Source organism: Lithobates pipiens, unplaced genomic scaffold (genome assembly GCF_037356315.1).
Source record: "Lithobates pipiens isolate NorthernLeopardFrog02 unplaced genomic scaffold, aLitPip1_a1.2 Scaffold_19, whole genome shotgun sequence".
Lineage (NCBI taxonomy): Eukaryota > Metazoa > Chordata > Amphibia > Anura > Ranidae > Lithobates > Lithobates pipiens.
The window spans coordinates 47,435,897-47,459,678 of record NW_027507764.1 but is presented as its reverse complement, the minus strand read 5'-3'; the positions used below and the strand labels follow the sequence as shown (position 1 = coordinate 47,459,678).

Genomic DNA, 23,782 nt, shown 5'->3' with positions numbered 1-23,782 from the left:
CTCAACATGGGGGGTGCCTTGGGGAAGGGGGGGCCGCACGGCCCCCCCCACCCCAAAGCACCTTGTCCCCATGTTGATGAGGACAAGGGCATCTTCCCGACAACCCTGGCCGTTGGTTGTCGGGGTCTGCGGGCGGGGGGCTTATCGGAATCCGGGAACCCCCTTTAATAAGGGGGCCCCCGGATACCGGCTCCCCACCCTATGTGAATGAGTATGGGGTACAATGTACCCCTACCCATTCACCTGTAAAATAAAGTACAAAACAAAAACACAACACACAAGATAAAATAATTTATTGCACAGCTCTGGGGGTCTTCCGTCTTCGGGGGTCTTCTCGCCGGACTCCTCCGCTATCTTCTTGTAGCTCTTTTACTAGCGGAGGAGCCCGGCATTCTTCTTCGTCGCCACGGCCTCTTCTTCCGACTTTGGGGGTCTTGTCCCCCTCTTCGGTTCTTCTGCCGGGCCACCGCGCCTTCTTATAGCTCTTTTACAGGCGGTGGCCCGGTCTTCTGTCGCTGACGCCGCCTGCCGTTCTTCTTCTTCTTCTTCTCCAGGAGATGTTGACTCGACGATCTCTCCGGCCGCAATGCCAGGGACGCGCTGCGCTGCCACTTATATAGGGACAAGGGGCGGTGTCACATGGGTTTATGTCACATGGGTTGGTCACATGGGTTGATGTCACATGGCGACAGTCCCAGCATCCTCCGGACTGTAAGGGGGCGGGGTCACCATGTGACACCAACCCATGTGACATAAAGCCATGTGACACCAACCCATGTGACATAAAGCCATGTGACACCGCCCCTTGTCCCCCCTTGATTTTTTTCGGCGTTGGGGTTCCCCTTTAAGTCCATACCAGGCGGCGGGGCCAGCGATGTCTCCTTCGCGGGCCCCGCCTACCTGGAGACCCGCTCGAAATGAGCGGACTTTTCTCCGGGCGGGAAAAGTCCGCTCATTTCAAAAGTACGGCGGACTGGCGCACACACGGCCGGATTGTCCGCCGAAATGCGAGTCCGGCGGGAAGATTGGAGTGCAACACGGCATTCTAAGTCCGCCGTACTTTCAGGTCAAAAAAGTATGCCGGAGGCTACACACGGGGGGATTGTTTGGCGGACTTGAGTTTGCCGGACTGTTTGATCGTGTGTACGCGGCATAAGTCCGCCGGACTTTTGAGGAAAAAAAGTCCACCGGAGCCCACACATGGGCGGAATCCGGCGAAGTCCGCCGGATAGTCTGATCGTGTGTACGCGGCATTAGAATTACAAGCTTCTGGTTTAAAGTGGTTGTAAACCCTTACATATACCCAGTGAAGTGACTGGCTTCAGGTGAGAAACAGAGATGAAAGTGATCCTCCTACATAAGTTGTGTCTATTTATCTGTAGATCTCTATTCTTTTCCCCTATCCCTTTCTCCCCCCCCCCCCCCTTTCCCTATTTTCCCTTAACCCTTCTTCTCCTCCTTCTCCTTCTCCTTCTCTTCCTTCTCCTCCTTCCCCTTCTCCTCCTTCTCCTCATTTTCCTTCTCCTTCTCTTCATTCTCATCCTCCTCCCCCTCACATTCCTTCTCATTCTCTTCCTTCTCCTCCTTCCCCTTCTCCTCCTTCTCCTCATTTTCCTTCTCCTTCTATTCCTTCTCATCCTCCTCCCCCTCCTTCTCCTCACATTCCTTCTCCTTCTCTTCCTTCTCCTCCTCCTTCCCTTCCTTTTTCCTTCTTCTCTTCCTCCTCTTCCTTCTCCTTCCCCTCCGTCTCCTCATTTTCCTTCTCCTTCTCTTCCTCCTTTTTATTCTTCTCCTTCTCCTCATTCTCCTCCTTCTCCTCCTCCTCCTCCTCCTCCTCCTCCTCCTCCTCCTTCTCTTTCATCTTAACCTTCTCTTCCTTCTCCTGTATCTTCACCTTCTCCTCCTTCTCCTCCTTCTACTCCTTCTCATTCTCCTCCTTCTCCTTCACATTCTCATCCTTCTTCATCTTCTCCTTCTCCTCCTTCACCTTCTTCTCCTTCTCCTTCTCCTTCTCCTTCTCATTTCCCTTCTCCTTCTCCTCCTCCTTCTCTTCTTCTTCTCCTCCTTCTCCTCCTTCTCCTTCTCCTCAGCCTCCTTCTCCTTGTCTCTTATCTGAGCTGTCAGACAACAGGGGGTGGAAAGCTGAAATGACACACTGCACAGCTCAATGAGGGGACCACTGAGAGTTGATTGGAGTAAAGGAACCCCCTTCCCCTGGACACAGGGACAGAGCTGAGGCTTTCAATCATAGGCTGTTTGCTGGAGCTCTGGCGTTCGCTCCCCTGTCAGAAGTGACTCATGCAGAGAATATAGGAACCAGGGAGCAGACAGAAACAACACTTAGTGCTCTGGAATGAGACAAGTACACACTATAGAGGGATATGCTTCATGTCTGAGGTTTAAATCACTTTAATTCTAACACATATCAGGTTATAGATCTAATTTATTGATCTGAGGGAGACTTCAGAAACATGCATATAATTTCTTTTATTTCCCTTGGTGTATCCAGAAAGTACAGATTGAAGACTTTTATGAGCGCAATGGTGGTACTAAAATAAAATTACCAGCCACGTGATTGGTGTGCATATCCCGCCAAATCATGTCAGAGGTCATAAGTGCAAAAAGAGCTTCAAAGGACAGATAGATAAAATGTTGCAGCGATGTTTCATAGATACATAAATGAGACCTCTATATAACTATGTATCTTTCTGTCCTTTGGACACTCATTTTTTTTAAATTGAGGTTTAACTCCACAGTCTGCAGTCTGTTTATATAAAACTTGTTGGACAAATATGACAATTATTCACCCATCTTTCACAATATTTTTCTTAAAGTGGTTGTACCCCTCAAACATGAAATATGAACAAAGCATATCCCTCTATAGTGTGTAATTGTCTCAGGCAAGAGCACTAGGTAAAACCAGGTAAAACTAAAGGGAAAAAAAAAGCCTGTAAAAATAAAACAAATGCAGCCACGACCATGACACTCCCACCACCATGCTTAACTGTAGGCAAGACACACTTGTCTTTGTACTCCTCACCTGGTTGCCACCACACATGCTTGACACCATCTGAACCAAATAATTTTACCTTTGTCTCATCCAACCACAGGACATGGTTCCAGTAATCCATGTCCTTAGTCTGCTTGTCTTCAGCAAACGGTTTGCGTGCTTTCTTGTGCATCATCTTTAGAAGAGGCTTCCTTCTGGGACGACAGCCATGCAGATTCATTTGGTGCAGTGTGCGGCGTATGGTCTGAGCACTGATAGGCTGACCCCCCACCCCTTCAACCTCTGCAGCAATGCTGGCAGCACTCATACGTCTATTTCCCAAAGACAACCTCTGGATATCACGCTCAACTTCTTTGGTCGACCATGGCGAGGTCTGTTCTGAGTGGAACCTGTCCTGTTAAACCTCTGTATGGTCTTGGCCCCCGTGCTGCAGCTCAGTTTCAGGGTCTTGGCAATCTTCTTATAGCCTAGGCCATCTTTATGTAGAGTGACAATTATTTTTTTTCAGATCCTCAGAGTTCTTTGCCATGAGGTGCCGTGTTGAACACCAAATTTAACACACCTCCTCCCCTTTCACACGTGAGACCTTGTAACACTAACGAGTCACATGACCCCGGGGAGGGGAAATCGCTAATTGGTTCCAATTTGGACATTTTCACTTTTGTTGCCAGCGGTTTAGACATTAATGGCTGTATGTTGAGTTATTTTACACTTGTAGCAAAGTGTCACTTCTTCAGTGTTGTCACATGACAAGATATAATATGTGTGCATTTTTTTTTTTTTTTTTTTTGTACATACAATTTTCATACCTGCAGCTGTGTGATTTTACTGAGCAGAGACTTTATGGTCTCAAGGGTCAGCGACAACTTACTACAATGTATCATCTATTTTATGTTCCCCTGGAAACAAATAATGTATGAAATTATTTGAAACATGCAATCACTGCTCAGAGTAATTTCATGAATTCATAAACTATTAATCTCTTATCTAAATAGCTGGTCCAAAGTGCAATAAGGAGATTTTATACACACAATGCAAAAATATTGTTAACTACAGCATATACATAGACACCAAGTGTCCTTGATCTTGGACCTCAGTGCTGGTGGTGGTGTGTTCTGGGGTCCCAGTGTCAAACTTAAGTTACTTTGCATGCACACTAACCTAAAATGGCATTCATTATGGTGATTGAGGGCTGTAAGTGGGCGGCCCTTGCTTAATTAGAGGTGGGGGGTTGGGAGGGGCACTCTGGTAAGTGGGTTGGGTTTGGAAGGGACCAACTAGTCACTGGGCCGACCTCAGCCCCTCTGACATACTAGTTCTCAAACACATCATTTCATAGAGGAACTCTGACACACCAGTACCCAACTATAATGCTAGATTTAAAGAACGCTGACCAACTGGTAAAAACAAACTTGATATTTTGTCACAAAATAAAGTTGGTAAAGGCAAGTAGAGACAAAAGTTGAAATAAATAATAATGATATTTATTCACTTAGTTTAAAGGTGATGCTTGCAGTCCAGAACAGCATAAACAGTAACAACACTACACCACCAACACCACCTGATGTGCAGCAGTGAGCAGTAATATACAAGAACTATAAACCGCTGTAGCTATACTGCCGGAGTGCACTAACGGTGGCTATGCTAGGTCTAAAACCGTCTGGTAAGCACTGTCAGTAGTTGAGAGGTCAAGAAAGGTTATAGGGAGAGAGCAGGAGATTGCACGCAGGTTACGTGACAGGGTCAGTTCTTGAGTTGTTTCTTCTGCCGGCTATATGTTGGGGCCTTCTAAGAAGTGTTGGTGCACTTAGCGACAGTCCTAAAGAACCTGCATGCAGTTAAGGTTTCCTATCAGGGTGGTATAGCCTTTTTTACTGATGTAATGTAAATGTGGCACAAGTACTGGGTAAAGGTGCATCAGATATAGCGGTAGTTCAGTATAGCGCTGGTATGGAGTTGGTAGGGGTGCGGTGTAGGTGTGGCATAAATGCATTAAGAGCTGGAAGTACTTGGTGTCCTGTTCATAGCCAAAAGGGCTAAAAACCCTCTCACCAGTCATCAGGGTGCAGCTGTAGGTGTCCAAAATGGAAGGGCCCCCTCAGTCTCTCCCGAAGCCTCCAGTGAACAGCGGTAGTTGCGGGTGGTGGAAGGATGCTTAAACTTTTCTTTAGCAGCGGCACGGGTGTTGCTGGCGCATCCAATGTGGTGAAGCCACCAGTGTTCTCACCCCCCAGTCACAGAACCCAGTTAACTCCGGGCCAGACTCCCCGGGGTCCTGGTATGCAGAGGTCCTCTCTCTTCCTTGCTTAGACAGTCAAAGTCTAGAGCAGTGATGGCGAACCTTGGCACCCCAGATGTTTTGGAACTACATTTCCCATGATGCTCATGCACTCTGCAGTGTAGTTGAGCAGCATGGCAAATGCAGTTCCAGAACATCTGGGGGGCCAAGGTTTGCCATCACTGGCCTAGAACTTTCCCAGGCAGTGTACTGTAAATCCTCCTCCAGCTCCTCCTGAGTCTCAGGGTCAGGGACTACCTGGATTTGTAGTTCAGAAAGTCAATTCCTGCATTATAGAGATGCAGTTTTGGAATACATCTCACATGATCCCAAGCTCTGTGTGCTACAGTCTATGAGTCTTGCTTGGCTAGCTCTCCTGCTCCCTGATTGGTACTATGCTCTGCTGCCAGGAAGGGAGGAGTAAGCAAAGGAAAAGTCTCACACAGAGCCACAGCACAGCCCGCATGAGAAGAGAAATTTACACAGGCTGCTCTGGCTTCCAGCAAAACAGGGTAGGTGGGGAAGGTAGAAGAATCAGCAGCTACATGGAAAAGCTGGAAGCTGTCTACACTTGGTGTTTGTGTGGGCCACTCTGGTAGGTGGATGGGGTCTGCGAGGGATCAACCAGTTAATGCATGGGCCTGAGGCAGGACGGTGGGTGGGTCATGGTGATGTGTTCTGAGCTGTGTCCTGGGGTCCCAGTGCCATCTTTGGATAACTTTGCATGCACTCTAACTCAATAAGCTAATCATTATGGTGGCGTTTATGGTTTAACATGAGACATGGTTGCATTCCCCTATCCCCCCCCCCACCATCAAATACCTGAATCACAGGGTGTTTCTGCTTTGTATTGAATTTGGCGCAGAGTGTATGGGTCTGCCCTCACAGTGGTGTAACCCATTCACAGGGATCTGCAAATGGTAAGACTACAGTTCCCTTCAGCCACCATGGCAAAGAGATCCATAGACTCATAAACTGAGGCTTAGAGCTCCCTCTAGTGGCCACTGTAAACATTTCTACATTTAATACAATAACTAAAATATGGAAAATAAATTATGTAAAGTGTTTCTTGGTATTTTTATTATCTCTGTTTTACTCACAATTGAAGCTATTGATATATGGGCAAGAAACATTGTTTGAATATATAAGATCTTTCTGTTATCTCTTATTTATTCTCTCTGATATGATGAAAATATTACTATGGCACGTTGGCCACTAAAATTGTCCACCATTTCTCTTTCTCAATACAGAATGCTGTAATTGTTTTGTCTCATAAATAAAATGAAATTCATGTATTCATAATCTAAGAATTTACATTTTCCATCCAATGCAATGTGAAGGAGGTCAATATGTAGTAACCAATATAGGGGGTGGGTGTAATATGAATAAGCAGACTGAGGCCCTCTAGTGTTCAAAGAGCACAACTACAATAAAAAGTATAAAGAATATAAAATATGCTGTTCTAAGGTCATCTATTGTTTACATGTGTCATTGCACAACTAGACTCCAAGTAGAACATTAATGTGCATCGATCTATTGACATATTATACTTATAAATTCCTACAACATTTCCTATATGATTATTATATTAAATGATAACATAACATAACATAATATTATTAAGTATTATTATTACTCTTATTAATATTATTACATAGCATTCATATAGTATATAGTGCCAAAAGTGCTTTACATATTGCACATTTTGGGCACATTTATAAAGCATTAATCAAACATTCAGAAAACGTTCACCCCAGGTATTTTAAATGACTGGTATTGATTCACCACCAGTGAATTCTTGGTGAAAATCCCATTCGCTTATTTTTTAAATATGTGTGGGATCATTTGATAGAATTGGGGGTCTAAGTAAGATGAGCATGTGCACTCAACTTCTTTGTTAGAACATGGCGAGGTCTGTTCTGAGTGGAATCTGTCCTGTTAAACCTATATATGGTCTTGGCCACCATGCTACAGCTCAGTTTCAGGGTCTTGGCAATCTTCTTATAGCCTAGGCCATCTTTATGTAGAGTGACAATTCTTTTTTTCAGATCCTCAGAGTTCTTTGCCATGAGGTGCCATGTTGACCTTCCAGTGACCAGCATGAAAGAGTGAGAGCGACAACACCAAATTTAACACACCTGCTCCTCATTCACACCTGAGACCTTGTAACACTAACGAGTCACATGACACGGTGGAGGGAAAATGGCTAATTGGGCCCAATTTGGACATTTTCAGTTAGGGGTGTACTCACTTTTGTTGCCAGAGGTTTAGACTTTAATGGCTGTGTGTTGAATTATTTTGAGGGGACAGCAAATTGACACTGTTATACAAGCTGTACACTCACTACTTTACATTGTAGCAAAGTGTCATTTCTTCTGTGTTGTCACATGAAAAGAATAAAATATTTACAAAAATGTGAGGGGTGTACTCACTTTTGTGATATAAATATATATATATATATATATATATATATATATATATATATATATATATATATATCTTATACAGTACAGTAAAACCTTGGATTGCAAGAATAATTCGTTCCAGAAACATGGTTGTAATCCAAAGCACTTGTATATCAAAGCAAATTTCCCCATAAGAAATAATGGAAACTCGACTGATTCATTCCACAACCATTTATTCATAAGCCCTTCAGTTTATAGTCCATATAAAAAGATTATAGCAATGTGATTGGTTGTGTAACCATAAAATGCCCATCTACAAATGGAAGCCTCCACAAGGGGATTAGAAGCAAAATCCAGCAGAAGCTACAGAGTATAAAAGAGAAGAGGTGCCTCTAAGTGTAGCAATATGGTTACATTTTATGAAGGTACAACATTTAGGAACTCACATGGTTGATTATTAAAAGAGGCACATCTAAGTATGCAGGCATCTGTTGTAACGCTGTTCAATTAGACCATTCCCCGTACTGTCGGCTCTCACCGCTGTCAGTTTGCAATCGTGATTGGGAAGACTACCCTGCAGTAGAGTGATTTGAAAGCGAGGTTTGAAGCACTTGTGGAAGTGATGACGCCAATGGTGGTGCGGGGGATGGTCTATGTGGACAGCTTTACCCTGGATGCCTGCATACTTAGATGTGCCTCTTCTAATCATCAACCATGTGAGTTGCTAAATGTTGTACCTTCATAAAATGTAACCATATTGCTACATTCAGAGGAGCCTCTCTTCTCTTTTATACTCAGCTGTGACATGATGCTACTTGTATATCAAGACATCGCTTGTATATCAAGTCAAAATGTATTTAAAAATGTTGCTTGTCTTGCAAAACGCTCTCAAACCAAGGTTTTACTGTATATCCTATAAATGGATCATACAGTAAATGTCTTCTACATAGAGGCAATATTTATTTGGGAGATTTTTACAGCTTTTTATTGTTATTATTAATGACATTTTTTTATTATGGCCTGCTTCCATTTTTTTTTTCTTTTTTTGTCTGGGTTTATAAATTTTAACTTACTCCCGATGGCAAAGAATGTTCTTGTGGTATTTTATTAAAGTGTTTTCCTAAGCTTTCCAAACCTTTTTTTGTTTTGAATAGAGTAGGGAAGGGAAGGGTTAGACCCTCTGTCAGATATTTATTGCTTTCTGAGCCTCCATTGGGGAGATTCACCATTCCTATCTGTACTGATGCCCTCTAGTCTTTCAATAACGACATCTGTTCTAGGGATGATGGTCTGAGCCCTTGTACACACGGTCGGAGATTCAGACGGAATGTGTCCGATCGGACCGTTTTGTCGGATAATCCGACTGTGTGTGGTCTCCATCGGACTGTTTCCGTCGGAATATCCGATGGACCAAGTTTTCCAACTTGTCGGTAAAATTTTCAGACAACATGATCCGATCGGACCTTGTCCGATCATGTGTAGAGAATTCCGATCAGACAAAGTGCCACGCATGCTCAGATCAAATTCCTACACCAAAGTTATTGGCTACTATCCTGAACGTAGTCCCGTTGTAACGAAATAACGTCATCACGTTCTGAACGATCGGATTTTCTGACAACTTTGTCCGACCGTGTGTATGCAACAGTTTCAGACAAAATCAGTCAGCCAAAACTTGACGGATTTGGTTGTCAGAATGTCCGACCGTGTGTACAAGGGCTAAGAGGGCTATTCTATTGGGAAATTTACTATCACTTCCTGTTGCATCACTGGTACAGGAAATAAAGGGAAATTTCCCCAATGGTGCATAGATAGCAGAAACAAAACCCTGGCAGGCGTTTTAGCCCTTCCCTTCTTTATCCAAAACTAAAAAGGTAATTTTTCAGTTTATGTGCTTACAATGTCTTATTTATGATGAAGATTTTAGGTGCGAAACCCAAGCTGCCTGAAGGGGATGATGACACGGATCATGTGGCAGATGCCAGCAACAGGAAAAAAGCCAAGCTGCATATGGTGAGTTGAAAGGGGGCATCAGGAATCAGAGGTAGGGATCGCCAGATCTGCGTGGCTACACTCAGGAAACTGGGACCAGACTGTGTATGCTTTAAGTGAGGTATATTTACAGTGAAACAAAATCAATCCAAACAGCAAACAGAAAAATAGGTGAACCAATAACTGAGTGACAGAATACCTAACTAATAACCAGCAAACAGAAAGTCTAACAACTAACTACAGTAAAACCTTGGATTGCAAGCACAATTAGTCCCAGAAACATGCCTGTAATCCAAAGCACTTGTATATCAAAGCGAATTTCTAAATAAGAAATAATGGAAACTTAGATGATTCGTTCCACCACCATTTATTCTTAAATCCTTCAGTTTATAGTGCATATAAAAAGATTATAGCCATGTGATAGGTTGGGGAACAAAGACAAGCAGGGAAAACTTAAGTTGCAGGGAGCAGATGGGAAGGGAAAACTGGGATCAGGAACAAGGGAGAGGAGGTACAAGGCAGCAGATTACAGTGTATAGCAAACAAGGCAGGAGCAGGAACAGGATAACAGCTATCAGTATCTGGCAGCAAGCAAAACATTTGAGCACAGGGGGACGAATAAGGGAGGACCTAAATACCCTCCCAGCAGCAAGCATCAGGTGGAAACTGATTACTGGGATCAGCTGGCTGCTGGGAGACACCTGCTGGTGGACACTGGAACTACAACCCTCCGCCCAGGGAGCCACAGTGCCACCAGCAGGTGATCAAGGTCCTCAAAGGGGGATTAATAGGTTCAACCAATTACTTTTTGGTTAATAAATCTTCATGATCCTTGCAACTGGTAGTGTGACACCCTTGCCTATACTGGATACCCATCACTCTTTCTCATCTCAGAAAGTTGGTAGACATACACAAATGTCTATTTTAATATTTACTATGCACAGGTGAGGTTGTGGGAAGGTGCAGCGTGATGTGGTGGTAGAAAACACGGAGTCCAGGTGCAGTAACAAGAATACAAACAGGTCCGGCGGGAAGGTAACCTCACTGGGAGCACTCAGAAGTTGTAACGGAAAAGCGGTAGTAGAGTGTCAGAACCAGAGGTCCCGAGGAGCAGAATGCAGCCTGGCTGGTCTGCATCCAAAGTCTTCCAGGAAGGATGGTGTGTCCTTGCGCTTTCCCTATTCCTCCAGAACCTTTCCCTGATGCTAAGTACTGTCCCTGACAGATAGGTGACCTGTCCCTAGTCTAGCTACTCACAAAATTTACGGCAAACCGGGGAGCCATGGTCGTAAATAGACTCTGCCCTACCCAAGATGGCAACCAGAGTCACGTGGGGTGCCGACATTCAATCGGATAGCTGCCTCCCTGTGACTAAGGAAACAATAGAGGAATTAGGTTCCGCTCGACTTCCTCCTCCACTTGTATACAGCTGCACAAGAGAGCAACCTGCAGTGGGGAAAATTGACTGCATCTTCCTACAGGGGGTGCTCAGGGAGGGGAGAGAGACTGTGGACAGAGGTTGGAGAAAAACTCAAGTTCAGCTTTAAATTCTGTACTCAGTGCCATGATCTTATTGTAAATCACAGCATATAACCAGAATTTTTATCTCACTTTCTCAGGTTTCTGATGCAAGCGGTTCCATGAAGATCACAGTGGCTTCAGAAGAGAGCCCCTTCTCCATGTCCATGCTCCTGACAGAGGAATGCTTCATTCTAGATGCTGGAGATAAGATCTTTGTCTGGAAAGGTCAGTATACCAGAGATGGCCAAACTTGGGATTACTTTTTGGTCTGGTAATCAACATGCATCCCAACAGGCCCCCTGCTATGGATAGTTTCCTTGGCTTCCAGTGTAAGAAACCATTTGGTCATGATCCATCAAGAAAACTTCAGATCTCCAGCACTCCGATAACAAACAAAGACGATAGAATTACCACCAATGGTTCAGGGCCTCAGTGGGTCCTTTTTTCGAGGTGTATGCTTGAAAGGATCACAATCATCTAGGGTGCTGCTGATCTGAATTTATCTTGATGTATGTGATGCTCCATTGGTGAGCTCACTGGCTGATTGGTATGGTTGTAAGAACGCACGCTCGTGAAACAATGGCAGTCCAGAATTGGAGAACCATTTGAAAGCAATACGTTTTTGAAATTGGACAGGAGAAGTGGATTAGCTTTGGTAATGGCAGATCCCGAGCAGTGTTGCTTCTCTTTTAAAGGGTTTGTCCCCCTAAAACTAATATTTCTCTAAGCACATTTCCAGATTTCAATGCGTCCTCCAAGTGAGTAACCAGGGCTTCTGAGAGACCAGCCTTCATCCTGGCTCTCTCCAGCAAGAGGCCTCCTCCTCCGCACAGCTTCCTCCAGACCAAGCAGGACAGCATCAACACATGTCCATAGCTTCCCCTATCACCAGGCAGGCTAGCTCCAGGACCATATTCAGTACACATAGGGCCCAAACAGCAGAGTTCCTTATGGCAGAACCTCCCCAGGCCTCAGCCCAGGGGAAGAGAGAAAGCACATGGTCTGTCCCAAATATATAAGTCTTCCCCCATCATGCACCAGTGACCCAAACCTTCTATTGGATTTGCTGAAGGAAATATAAATATTTTTACTTGTTCATGAAATCTCCTACTATGGCCAGTGATATCAGTGACCCCTATTGGTGAGAAATCACAACCCCGCTGAGTTTATGAAAGACCCGATGAAGAACTACACAATTAGTCTGGACCTTTCTACCACCCAGCTAAAAACAAAAATTAGGCTAGTAGCCCCTGTTTTGGAAAATGTGGCTACCTTTCAGTTTTTGGTAGAGGTTGAAGAGTTAAAAGTCAAGATATATGCCAGAAGCCAGAAACGACCAATTGTATATATACCCAAAAGCTTTGTGAATTTAGCCTATATACCCACATTATTTAAAAAAAAAGTTAAAAGATCAAAATAGAAATGAAAAATGTAGAAAATATAAAAAATATTTTTTGCTGCACTTTAATTGCAGGTACTGTATATCAGGTAAAATAAATGAAAAAATGTGTAGCACCCTGGTCCTAAACGGGGCTGCTAATAAATCTAGTTGTGCTAGGTGGTAACTAGCCTGGCTAATTGGTATGTTGATCCACTGATTCCTGTCTTAATTCTAAATTTGGGGTAGTCTCTCTCTTCTGTCAATAGGTGGCACTGTTGCTTTTGGCATTAGAATGATGGCTTACCATAAGTTCAGGTAATGGGTAGGAATGAGCCACCCGAACCTAGTTCAAACGGACCAAAAATTTGTACGAACTTTAGAACCCTATTAATGTCTACGAGACTCGAACGTTCGAAATCAAAAGTGCTCATTTTAAACGCTAATATGCAAGATATGCAACAGACAACACCAGCAATAAGGTGTATACTGTGGTGTATACTGCAGGTGTATACTGTGCTGGAGGCACACAACACCCACTTTAACTCCTGCAGATGCCTGTAATAGAGAACACCAGCAAAAAGGGTAGATACAGGTGTATACTGTGCTGTGCTGGAGGCACACAACACCCACTCCTGCAGATGCCTGAGAAAAGAACACCCTGTCCCTGCCTATCTTGCTCTTTCCCTGCATGCCGGAACACACTACACAAGGCCGCTGCGCTGGCGGCCTTATATAGTATGGGGCGTGTACTAAACCCCCTGAGCTATAATTGGCCACAGGCATCCTCGCTGCCGGCGCTGTGATTGGCCAAGCATGCGGGGTCACAGTGCATGCTTGGCCAATCATGAGCCAGCAATGCATTGTGATGGCGCAGTGCACTGTGGACTGTTCGTGCCACATGAATTTGGTGAGAACGGTCCACAAAGTTCTGAATTTGCCGAACAGACGAGCGGCCGATATTCGAGTCGAACGCCAAGCTCATCCCTAGTAATGGGTACCTAGGTTGTTTCAGCTAATCAGCAGGAGTGTCTTTAACCTCTGTGTATGATGGGAAAAGCTATTTAGGAGGAGGAGTCAGGTTCTTCCAGCCCGAGGCAACAGCCTGGGTAGTCTGTGTTGAGAATCTCCTGGTTGCTAGGCCTGAAGCCTGAGGCCTCTCCAGGAGGCATGCTGGTTGCTAGGTCCACTTAAGCCTATATCCAGCAGTTCAGGGTTCCGCAAAGGAAGAGCAGCCAAGGTTACGCCCAAAGCCTGGGGAGGAACCGCATGTGTTAGAGCAGGGGTCTCCAAACTGCGGCCCGAGGGCCAGATGTGGCCCTTTGCTAGCCTTTATGCTGCCCTTGGGGCAGAACTCCTTCCACTGCTATGAGGCACTATTCCTCTCACTGACACCAACAATGGGGCACTATATCTTCCACCAATACCAATGATGGAATACTATTCCTCCTACTAATAGGGGGAATACTCCTCCTATTGACCACCAACCCTGAGGCCATATTTATTCTCACTGATGCTGGGCCCGTGATATTTTCTGCCCTTGCTGGCCACAATCCGGCCCTCCTAAAGTCTGAAGGACAATAAAGTGGCCCTTTGTTTGAAAAGTTTGGAGACCCCTGTGTTAGAGGCTCGGCCTGAGGGGAGCCTGATTGTTGTCAGAGGTAAAGTAGAAGCAGTGGCCACAAAGGGATGACCACACCTCTTATCGGAGGCAAGTTTTGGAAAGGATGAAGTTATGAAGAAGTACCCGAGCAGACACTTCAGCAGCCGGGGACAGTGAAGTAGTGGGAAAGCTTCAGTGGAGACTCATTCAGGAATACAGCGGGTAGCTGTGAGTAAAGCTTGCAGAAGTATGGCGGGTAGCTGTAAGTAATGCTTGAAGATAAGTACAGCGGTTAGCTGTGGGTGAAGCTCAGGAAATCCAGCGGGTGGCTGAGAGTCCAAGAAGTCTTAATGAGAGAAGCGGTGAGCTGAGCCTAAGGATCTACAGTGGGTTACTGTGAGTTAAACTGGAAGATCTATAGTGGGATACTGTGAGAGAAGTTGTTGCTATAGGAGACAGCGGTTGCTACCAGATACAGGTTGCTGCATTCAGCTTAAAGGCCCTCGTTCTGTATTGCTGTCTGCCTAGTTCTATTTTTATCTGTGGAGTTTGACTTAATTGTTATTGCATTTTCCTAACGGGGTCATGTGCCCTAACCCTCTCTCTCACCGTTCCTGTTAAGAGAAATAAAATCTCTTTGTTCATTTAAAAAAAAAAAGTGACTGACACCCAATCTTTCCACTCTGCACCACACCCACTATGCCAGTTCTCCCTGGCACTGGGGGTCACCATCAGGTCCTTGGAAGTCGGGGAGACCGCTACAAATGATTAAAGCAAATGTATTGCTGTTCAAAAAACAAAAGTAACGCTCCTGCAAGTAGAAGCCTCCAGTAAAGTCTTTAGCACACAGCAAGGAGAGTCATCCCCCTACTTCACTCAGTGGTTTCTCCTGCCAGCCCCTACTTCACTATGAGGTGGAAGAAACCACATTGCATAGATGGGAGGGGGGAGGAGGCATTTGACACTCGCAGAAGTGTCGAATGCTGAAAACTTTGCTGGAATACAGTGGAGTTTACATTCACCTCCCCCCCATTTCTATTGCAGAAGCCACATTTGAAATTTTTTTTGGAAAGTGAGGGTCACCTTAAAAAAAAAAAATGAAATGTTGTCTAATATATATGGCTTGAATATTTTAGGCAAACAGTCCAATAATGAGGAGAAGAAGACGGCACTGAAGACAGCTGAAAGTTTTATTAAGCAGATGAATTATTCCACCAATACACAGGTAACTAGAATCTAGAGAATAAAATGGCGATTGTTGCAATATTTTATGTCACGCGGTATTTGTGCGGCGGTGTTTTAAATGCAACTTTTTGGGAAAAGGGACAGTTTCATGGATTTTAAAACAACGAAACAGTAAAGTTAGCCCAGTTGTTTTGTATAATGTGAACGATGATGTTAGGCCGAGTAAATAGATACCAAACATGTCACGCTTTATAATTGCACGTGGAATGGTGACAAACTACGGCACCTAAAAATCTCCATAGGCGATGCTTTAATTTTTTTTTACAGTTACCAAGTTAGAGTTACAGAGGGGGTCTAGTGCTAGAATTATTGCTCTCGCTCTGACGATCGTGGCGATACCTCACATGTGTGATTTGAACACCGTTTACATATGTGGGCGTGACTTCCGTATGCGTTTTCTTTGCTGCGCGAGCTCGCGTGGACGAGGGCGCTTTAAATTATTTTTTTCTTATTTATTTTTATATTTTTAAGTTGGGTTTAAAAAAAAATCTTTTTAATCATTTAATTTAATTATTTTATTGCTGTCACAAGGAATGTAGACATCCCTTGTGACAGTAATAGGTGGTGACAGGTACTCTTTATGTAGAGTCGGGGGCTGAAACAGATGTATGCGTTTTGTAACCCATGGCTCTATAGTATTTTATATATGTATTAGTACTTTACACCAACGGTCCTGGATGTCCATCAGGCTGATGGGGTGCAAAGGAATAATTTGCATGGCTCCACCCACTGCCCCAAAATAAGATTATATGTAAACCCTCACCTTCTAAAACAATCTATTCAGTTTAAAATAGAAATGAACAGCAAAACATTTGTGTATAGATATAAAAATAAACATTATAAATACCTTTCCCCCCTGTGCTCTCAGCTGCATAAGAAGGTCAGAGAGATAGGGGAGGAGAAACAGCAGCACACTGAGTTTTCCAGTAAATGGTTGTGCAACAGGAGTAGGGAGGGGGGAGGTGTGTCAGCACAAGTCTGATCATTGGAGGAGAGCAGGCTGAGTTCTCAGCACAACCAGAAAACTGACCACACCATTCTTTCAAGCCCAGTGTGGTCAGTTTTTAATAGCAAAGCAGAGGGTCTGGCATGAACACCAGGGATTTCACACAAAGCAAGCAATACTAAGAGAACAGGATCCTTTCTCATACAAGTACATACATGGTACAGCAGGCACATATCAGGAATATGAACTGTCGGGGTAACATATTCTCAATGATCCTCTTATTTTTGGGATATGTGATGGAATGAGACCTGTGAATTCCTTCTATTCTAAGAAGACTTTACTGAGCTACCAATTCATTTCTTCATCTATTTATTTGCCCCAGATTATCATACTGCCGGAGGGAGGGGAGACTCCGATGTTCAAGCAATACTTCAAGGACTGGAAGGACAAGGACCAAAGTCAGGGATTCGGGAAGGTGGCGACCACAGGAAGGATCGCAAAAGTAAATCAGACTCCGTTCGATGCCAAAATTCTGCACCAATCTACGAAAATGTCCGCACAGTATAACATGATGGACGATGGGTCCGGAAAGGTGGAGGTAATCTTGGTCGCACCATCTGCAGCAAAAATGCAATTTATTTTTTGTTTTTTTATATATATAAAATAGATATAAAATACATAAATAAATACAGCTCTGTAATCACTAATATATCAGTGTAGCAGCACAGCCAGATCTAGCCTGTCTTATCTGCGGGGGGGGGGGGGGGGGGCAGTTAGAAAGTCAGGGGTCATAATGTCAACAGTGTGTATGAATTATTTACAGTCTATCACACATTGTCATGACCTGGGAAACACTATTAAACAGAACCTGTGCCCCCTTATATAAGATGGCTCTATCAGAGCCCCCCTTTATGTCATGACTACTCAACAAGTTACATCAGGTTTTCCCATCAAGAGTGCCCCCTTGCATTAGGTGTCTCCATTAAGAGTCCCCCCTTACATCAGGTGTCCCCATCAAGAGTGCCCTCTTACATCAGGTATCCCCATCAAGTGTACCCTCTTACACTGAGTGCCCCATTAAGAGTGCCCCCTTACATCAGGTGTTGCCATCAATAGTGCCCCCTTACATCAGGTGTCCCCCATCAAGAGTGCCCCCTTACATCAGGTGTCTCCATCAAGATTGCCCTCTTACATCAGGTATTCCCATCAAGAGTCCCCCCTTACATCAGGTGTCTCCATCAAGGGTGTCCCCTTACATCAGGTGTCTCCATCAAGGATGTCCCCTTACATCAGGTGTCTCCATCAAGAGTGCACCCTTACGTCAGGTGTCCTCATCAAAAGTACCCCCTTACATCAAGTGTCCCCACCAAAAGTGGCCCCTTACATCAAGTGTCCCCGCCAAGAGTGCCTTCATACATCAAGTGTCCCCATCAGAGTGCCCCCTTATATCAGGTGTCCCCACCAAGAGTGCCTACATAAATGAGATGTCCCCATCAGAGTGCCTCCTTACATTAGTTGCCCCGTCAAAATGCCCCTTACATCAGGTGTCCCCATCAAGATTCCCCCCTTATACCAGGTGTCCCCTTTAAGAGTCCCCCCTTACTTTAGGTGTCTCCATTAGAGTGCCCCCTTATAACAGATTTCCCCATCAAGAGACCCCCTTACATCAAGTGTCCCCATCAAGATTTCCCCCTTACACCAGGTGTCCCCATCAAGAGCCCCCCTTACTTTATGTGTCCCCATCAAGAGTACTCCCTTACATCAGGTGTCTTCATCAGAGTGCCCCCTTAAATCAGGAGTCCCCAATAGAGTCCCCCCTTGCATAATTTTTCCTCAGAGTGCCTCCTTACATCCGATATCCCCATCATCCCCATCAAGAGTGTTCCCTTACATCATGTGTCCCCATCAGAGTCCTCTCCCTTAAATCAGGTGTTCCCAATAGAGTCCCCCTTACATGAGTTGTCCTCACCAGAGCATCTTCTTCATGGATTGTCCTCGGATTGCCTCCTTACATCAAATGTCTGCATCACAATGGCTCATGGATCGATGAATGCACTCTCAGAGGCCTGGTGGAGGGGTCACAACTAACATTGGGGGGGGGGCACAGTCGACTCCAGCGACACCCTAGATCCGGCCCTATTTAGCACTCTTCTAGAGTAGTGTAGGCTGCTAGGCAAATTTAGCCTAGCTCCTCTGTAATCAGTGGATCAGGGCTTGATTATTCAGGCCTGCTCGGTGTCTCACAGGCTGCTGCTCTGATTGCTTCCCCCTAATTTTAGAGGATTTCAAGAATTATGGTGTAAGGAAGAACAGAGGAAGCAGTCTAAATATATATATATATGGGGACTCCAGCCGATTCTTGGGGAGGCGTGACCAGTAGGTGGTTGGAGAATCCATGAAAAGTCACAGGCCTGAGACAAGAGAGTTCCTGGATCCAGTCCAGGTGGAGGAGGAGAAGCCTGTGAATGGGCTCTGCCCCTGGGGCAGATTTATTGGAGGTGCCATCTAGAGGAGATTGAGGTCCCAGCCGAGCTTTTATCAGAGGGGCCTCTTTGCAAAGCCTAGTCCTGGATTCTGAATGGGTCTGTAGAAGAGAAGCACACTGGAGAGTACCATCAGAAAGTTCAGGGAGAGGTGTCCAGCTGTCCTATGGTGGTATGAGTCTACATCTCACTCACTGAGAAGAGCACCTGGTGGATTTCGGAAGGAGGCAACCGATGATCCTGTGGCCGTATGAGTAGGTGACCCCGGTGCTGGATATTTTAATGACTGTGTGCAGTTTTGGTCTGTTGGGAAATTCCTAGTCACCTGTCAGCATTAGTGACTCTGTAGGACATTTTTGTGCAGCTCAGTAAGAGAAGAGTCCTCAAAGAGTTCAGTTCACCAGTTTTAGGGTATCCCATGCTCCCTTTGCCCCATCCAAGTTCATCATTATAATAAAAACCCAAAAAGACACCCCTAGACTGTTCCTTTTAAACCACTTGAAGAAGAAGAAGCTGCGTGCCTGGCTGTGTGTGCCCTAACTGGGGAAAGAGAGTCAGTTCACCGGGGGTGCTCCTGAGGGGGTGCGCTACCTCGGTATATGTAATGTTTTTAAATACAAGCTGTTCTAATGCCTGAACTTCATCTAGTATCAGCCTATTGCAGTCTCTGTACAGCAGAACTCAGACTGGGAGAGGGAGAAGCAGACATGGAGCCAATCAGATGATGTGCTGACAAGAAGCCTACCGATGGGAGCAGAGAGTGGAGTGACCGAGAGATGAGTTAATCGCTGTGCTGCTTCTCCTTTCACTGTCCAGTCACAGGCTGGGGATCACACATCGTATCTGTCTGATCGAGAGATATAGAGTTTATGAAATGTTTTTTTATTTTACTAAGGGTGTTCTTTGTTCTTTTGGAAGATCTGGCGCGTTGAAGCCACTGGAAGAGTCCCGGTAGAGCCCGAGGCCTATGGACAGTTCTATGGCAGGGACTGCTACATCATTTTGTACTCCGGAGCTAAAGGAACCGTCATTTATACATGGTGAGAGGAAAGAGAAATAACGTACAATGATTAGAGCTTCCAAAATGAGATCAATGGAACACAGCACTACGGGAAACACGATCTAAAGCAAAATCTAGCAATATCACCCAGAAACTACACAGAAAAATATAGTAGAAACAAATAATAACATTCATACAATCTGACTTTTATAAAGTCAAAATTTGTTTTAATATCTTAATAAAACTCATCACTAAATGTTATACAATCCCTTTTGGCTTCAGGACTTCCATGTTTTCCTCTACTTGTCATTTAATTGTTCAGTGCTTATATTGTATTATTTAATTTGACCACTAGATGGCACTGGTGTTTTTCAGTAAAAAGCATGGGGGTCTCCAAACTGTTCAGTACAAATATTCGTACAAATAAAGAATGAATAACATTGAAATGATTGGATGTGTATTTTATAAGCAGCATGATATGATTCGGAGCAATAGAGAATGAAGAATGAACATCAGTAACTCAAAGCAAGGAGATTGCAAATAAAACTACGCCTTTAGGTTTAGTCCCCTTACATCAGGGTCCCCATCAGAGTCGTCCTTACATTAGGGTCCCCATCAGAGTCCCCCTTACATCAGGGTCCCCATCAGAGTCGTCCTTACATTAGGGTCCCCATCAGAGTCCCCCTTACATCAGGGTCCCCATCAGAGTCGTCCTTACATCAGGGTCCTCATCAGAGTCCCCCTTACATCAGGGTCCCCATCAGAGTCCCCCTTACAACAGGGTCCCTATCAGAGTCCCTCTTACATCAGGGTCCCCATCAGAGCCCCCCTTACATCAGGGTCACTATCAGAGTCCCCATCAGAGTCCCCCTTACATCAGGGTCCTCATCAGAGTCCTCCTTACATCAGGGTCCTCATCAAAGTTCCCCTTACATCAGGGTCCTCATCAAATTTATCCTTACATCAGGGTCCTCATCAGAGTCCCCCTTACATTAGGGTCCCTATCAAGGTCCCCCTTACATCAGGGTCCCCATCAGAGTCACCCTTACATCAGGGTCCCCATCAGAGTCCCCCTTACATTGGGTTCCCCATCAGAGTCCCCCTTACATCGGGTTCCCCGTCAGAGTCCCCCTTACATCGGGTTCCCCGTCAGAGTCCCCCTTACATCGGGTTCCCCGTCAGAGTCCCCCTTACATTAGGGTCCCCATCAGAGTCCCCCTTACATTAGGGTCCCCATCAGAGTCCCCCTTACATTAGGGTCCCCATCAGAGTCCCCCTTACATCAGGGTCCCTATCAGAGTTGCTCTTACATCAGGGTCCCTATCAGAGTTGCTCTTACATCAGGGTCCCTATCAGAGTTCCCATCAGAGTCCCCCTTACATCAGGGTCCCCATCAGAGTCTCCCTTACAAAAGGGTCCCCATCAGAGTCCCCCTTACATCAGGGTCCCCATCAGAGTCCCCCTTACATCAGGGTCCCCATCAGAGCCCCTCTTACATCAGGGTCACTCGCACTACCATTAAAACAAATTTACTTGCACAGGGGAGTGGGTAATTGCAAAAAATACGATCGCACAAGCTTCAAATATAAATCGGAACATGTGAAGACATTGTTCGTGGCGTGCGTTCCACGGGACCGGAAGTGACGTCAGTAATACCGGAAATTGATGCAATTTATATTTTTGTTCGGATTTATATTTGAAGCCGGTTCGATTGTATTTTTTGCAATTACCCACTCCCCTGTGCAAGTAAATTTGTTTTTAATGGTAGTGCGAGTGACCCTGATGTAAGAGGGGCTCTGATGGGGACCCTGATGTAAGGGGGACTCTGATGGGGACCCACTCCCCTGTACAAATACATTTGTGTTAATGGTACTATCAGTTCCATTGTTTCTTCACTTTTGGGTACCTGTTTTGTGCTGCTGAGAAACTAAGAAACTTCACATTTCAGGATCTGATACCACATCCACCATTCCTGGACACCATTACAAAGCTTTAAGTGACCCACCAGACTGAAAATCTGGGGGTCGTCTCACTGCGGTGAGGGGGGGACACATGAGGGGGTGTTACACACCTGAATATTTCTGAAGCCTTTTGCACTGCTTACCTTCGGATTGGAGCACTTTTGTCACTGTTTTGTTTGGACATTATTTGGTTTTATATATTGTGATCTTTTTTTCAATGTGTTTGCTAGCGAGCGCTATATTTCACTTTTTATGTTTTTCAAGTGATTAGCACTTTGTGTATAGCAGCTGCATTTTTATTTTATTTTATTATATTTTTACACCATTTAGTGCGAGTTTATATATTTAGTTTATATATATTTTTTCACTACATCACAGTCCCCCTTACTGTTGATTTGGAGTATCGTATGCTGCGCCCGGGGGCCACACAGGTTTAATGATCTGAACATGTTGTTTGCTCTCTTGCTTTGCTGTGCTGTTATCAGTCAACATCATTCTCAGCTCTCTGTGAACTACAGAACACCTCCCCCTATGTCACGGAGAGGAGGAGAGAAGTGATGTGTTCTGTAGTCTAACACACGCCATGTACTAGGGTGACAATGCTGCTGCTAGCTTTGCTTTTGGGGTGTGTTGGCTATTGCCATATTGTGTGCAGCATACTTGCAGATTATGGCACACCTACCTACCAGGGTGGCTTCCTCAAGCAATGTGGCATCTGCAATCCCCCCCGTCACTCTAATACCACTGCTAGCATTTTCTACTGGTCTACCTGATTTTCCATTAGGCAGTTACTAATGAACTAATGAGTCCTTGTGTATGCAGAATGACATCACACTGGCACCTGGCTCCATTCCCAGCACCTGATAGCTTACTGTGCATGCACCACAGTCAATATACACAAAATAAAATACTGCAGGGAGCAAACAGAGGACTTATTTTTCTGGCAGAAGAGACTTTTCTATGTCTCTTCTGCCAAAATCCCTCTACCTACCAGCAGTTGGTAATCTTTTGACTTCAAGCGGAGGTCCACCCTAAAATGGACCTTCCGCTCATCGGAACCCTCCCCCCCTCTGGCGCCACAATTGGCACCTTTCAGGGGGGAGGGGGGTGCAGTTACCTGGATAATCCAGGTAACTGCACCCACTTCCGGGCTAGCTCTCTGCGGAAAGGGGCGTACATTACGCCCCTTTCCGCAAGTGCCCGCCCCCTTCCGCAAGTGCCCCGCTGCCTGCTGGGAAACACACAGATCCCAGAGGCAGCGGGGACCGTCCTCATTGCGCAGCGCGGCTTGCGCATGCGCAGTAGGGAACCGGTAAATGAAGCCGAAAGGCTCCATTTCCTGATTCCCATAACCAAGATGGCGGCGGCAGCACTCGAGTGTCGATCTAGAGCTCGGCTTTGGGTGCCGACATCGCGGGCGCGCTGGACAGGTAAGTGTCACTATTTTAAAAGTCAGCAGCTGCAGTATTTGTAGCTGCTGACTTTAAAAAAAAAAAAAAAACGCGGAGTCCCGGCGGACTCCCGCTTTCAGTTCCGCAAATAATTTTAGCAGAAAGTGCAGTATTTAATTTCTCCACTAGAGGTCACATGTGAGCACTTTTTTTTGTTTTAGTTCCTGAATGCAGAACATGTTAGTGCCTTCAAATTATTCAGGTATATGTCTTTAAAAATCATCTAAGAAATCTAAAAACAGTAAAAATAGTTATAGGAATAATGTAAACACATTTATTCAACCCAAAGTACAACCATAATGTGCCTAGCATTATATCCAATCAGAATTCATCTTTTTATTGATCTGACTACAGTAAGCATAAATCTGATTGGTTGCCTCTACAGCTGGTAGGAACAGAGATACTGATAATATTCTTAGGCTCCAGTTATAATGGAATATCCCCAACTACTTTGTAAACTGTCGATTTCCCTGCCATGAGAATAGAATAGAGGCTGCCATTGCTGATCTCTC

The 23,782-nt window shown here is 44.9% G+C and overlaps 1 protein-coding gene across 1 annotated transcript in view; it reads left to right on the top strand.

Moving 5' to 3' along the window:
- Positions 1 to 23,782, top strand: part of LOC143995943 (scinderin-like) — a 91,150-nt gene that overhangs the window by 22,730 nt on the left and 44,638 nt on the right. The window contains exons 5-9 of the mRNA XM_077490714.1: positions 9,611 to 9,703; positions 11,302 to 11,428; positions 15,321 to 15,409; positions 16,758 to 16,973; positions 19,777 to 19,898. Coding sequence (XP_077346840.1) covers positions 9,611 to 9,703; positions 11,302 to 11,428; positions 15,321 to 15,409; positions 16,758 to 16,973; positions 19,777 to 19,898 — 647 coding nt within the window. The remainder of the gene's footprint in view (positions 1 to 9,610; positions 9,704 to 11,301; positions 11,429 to 15,320; positions 15,410 to 16,757; positions 16,974 to 19,776; positions 19,899 to 23,782) is intronic.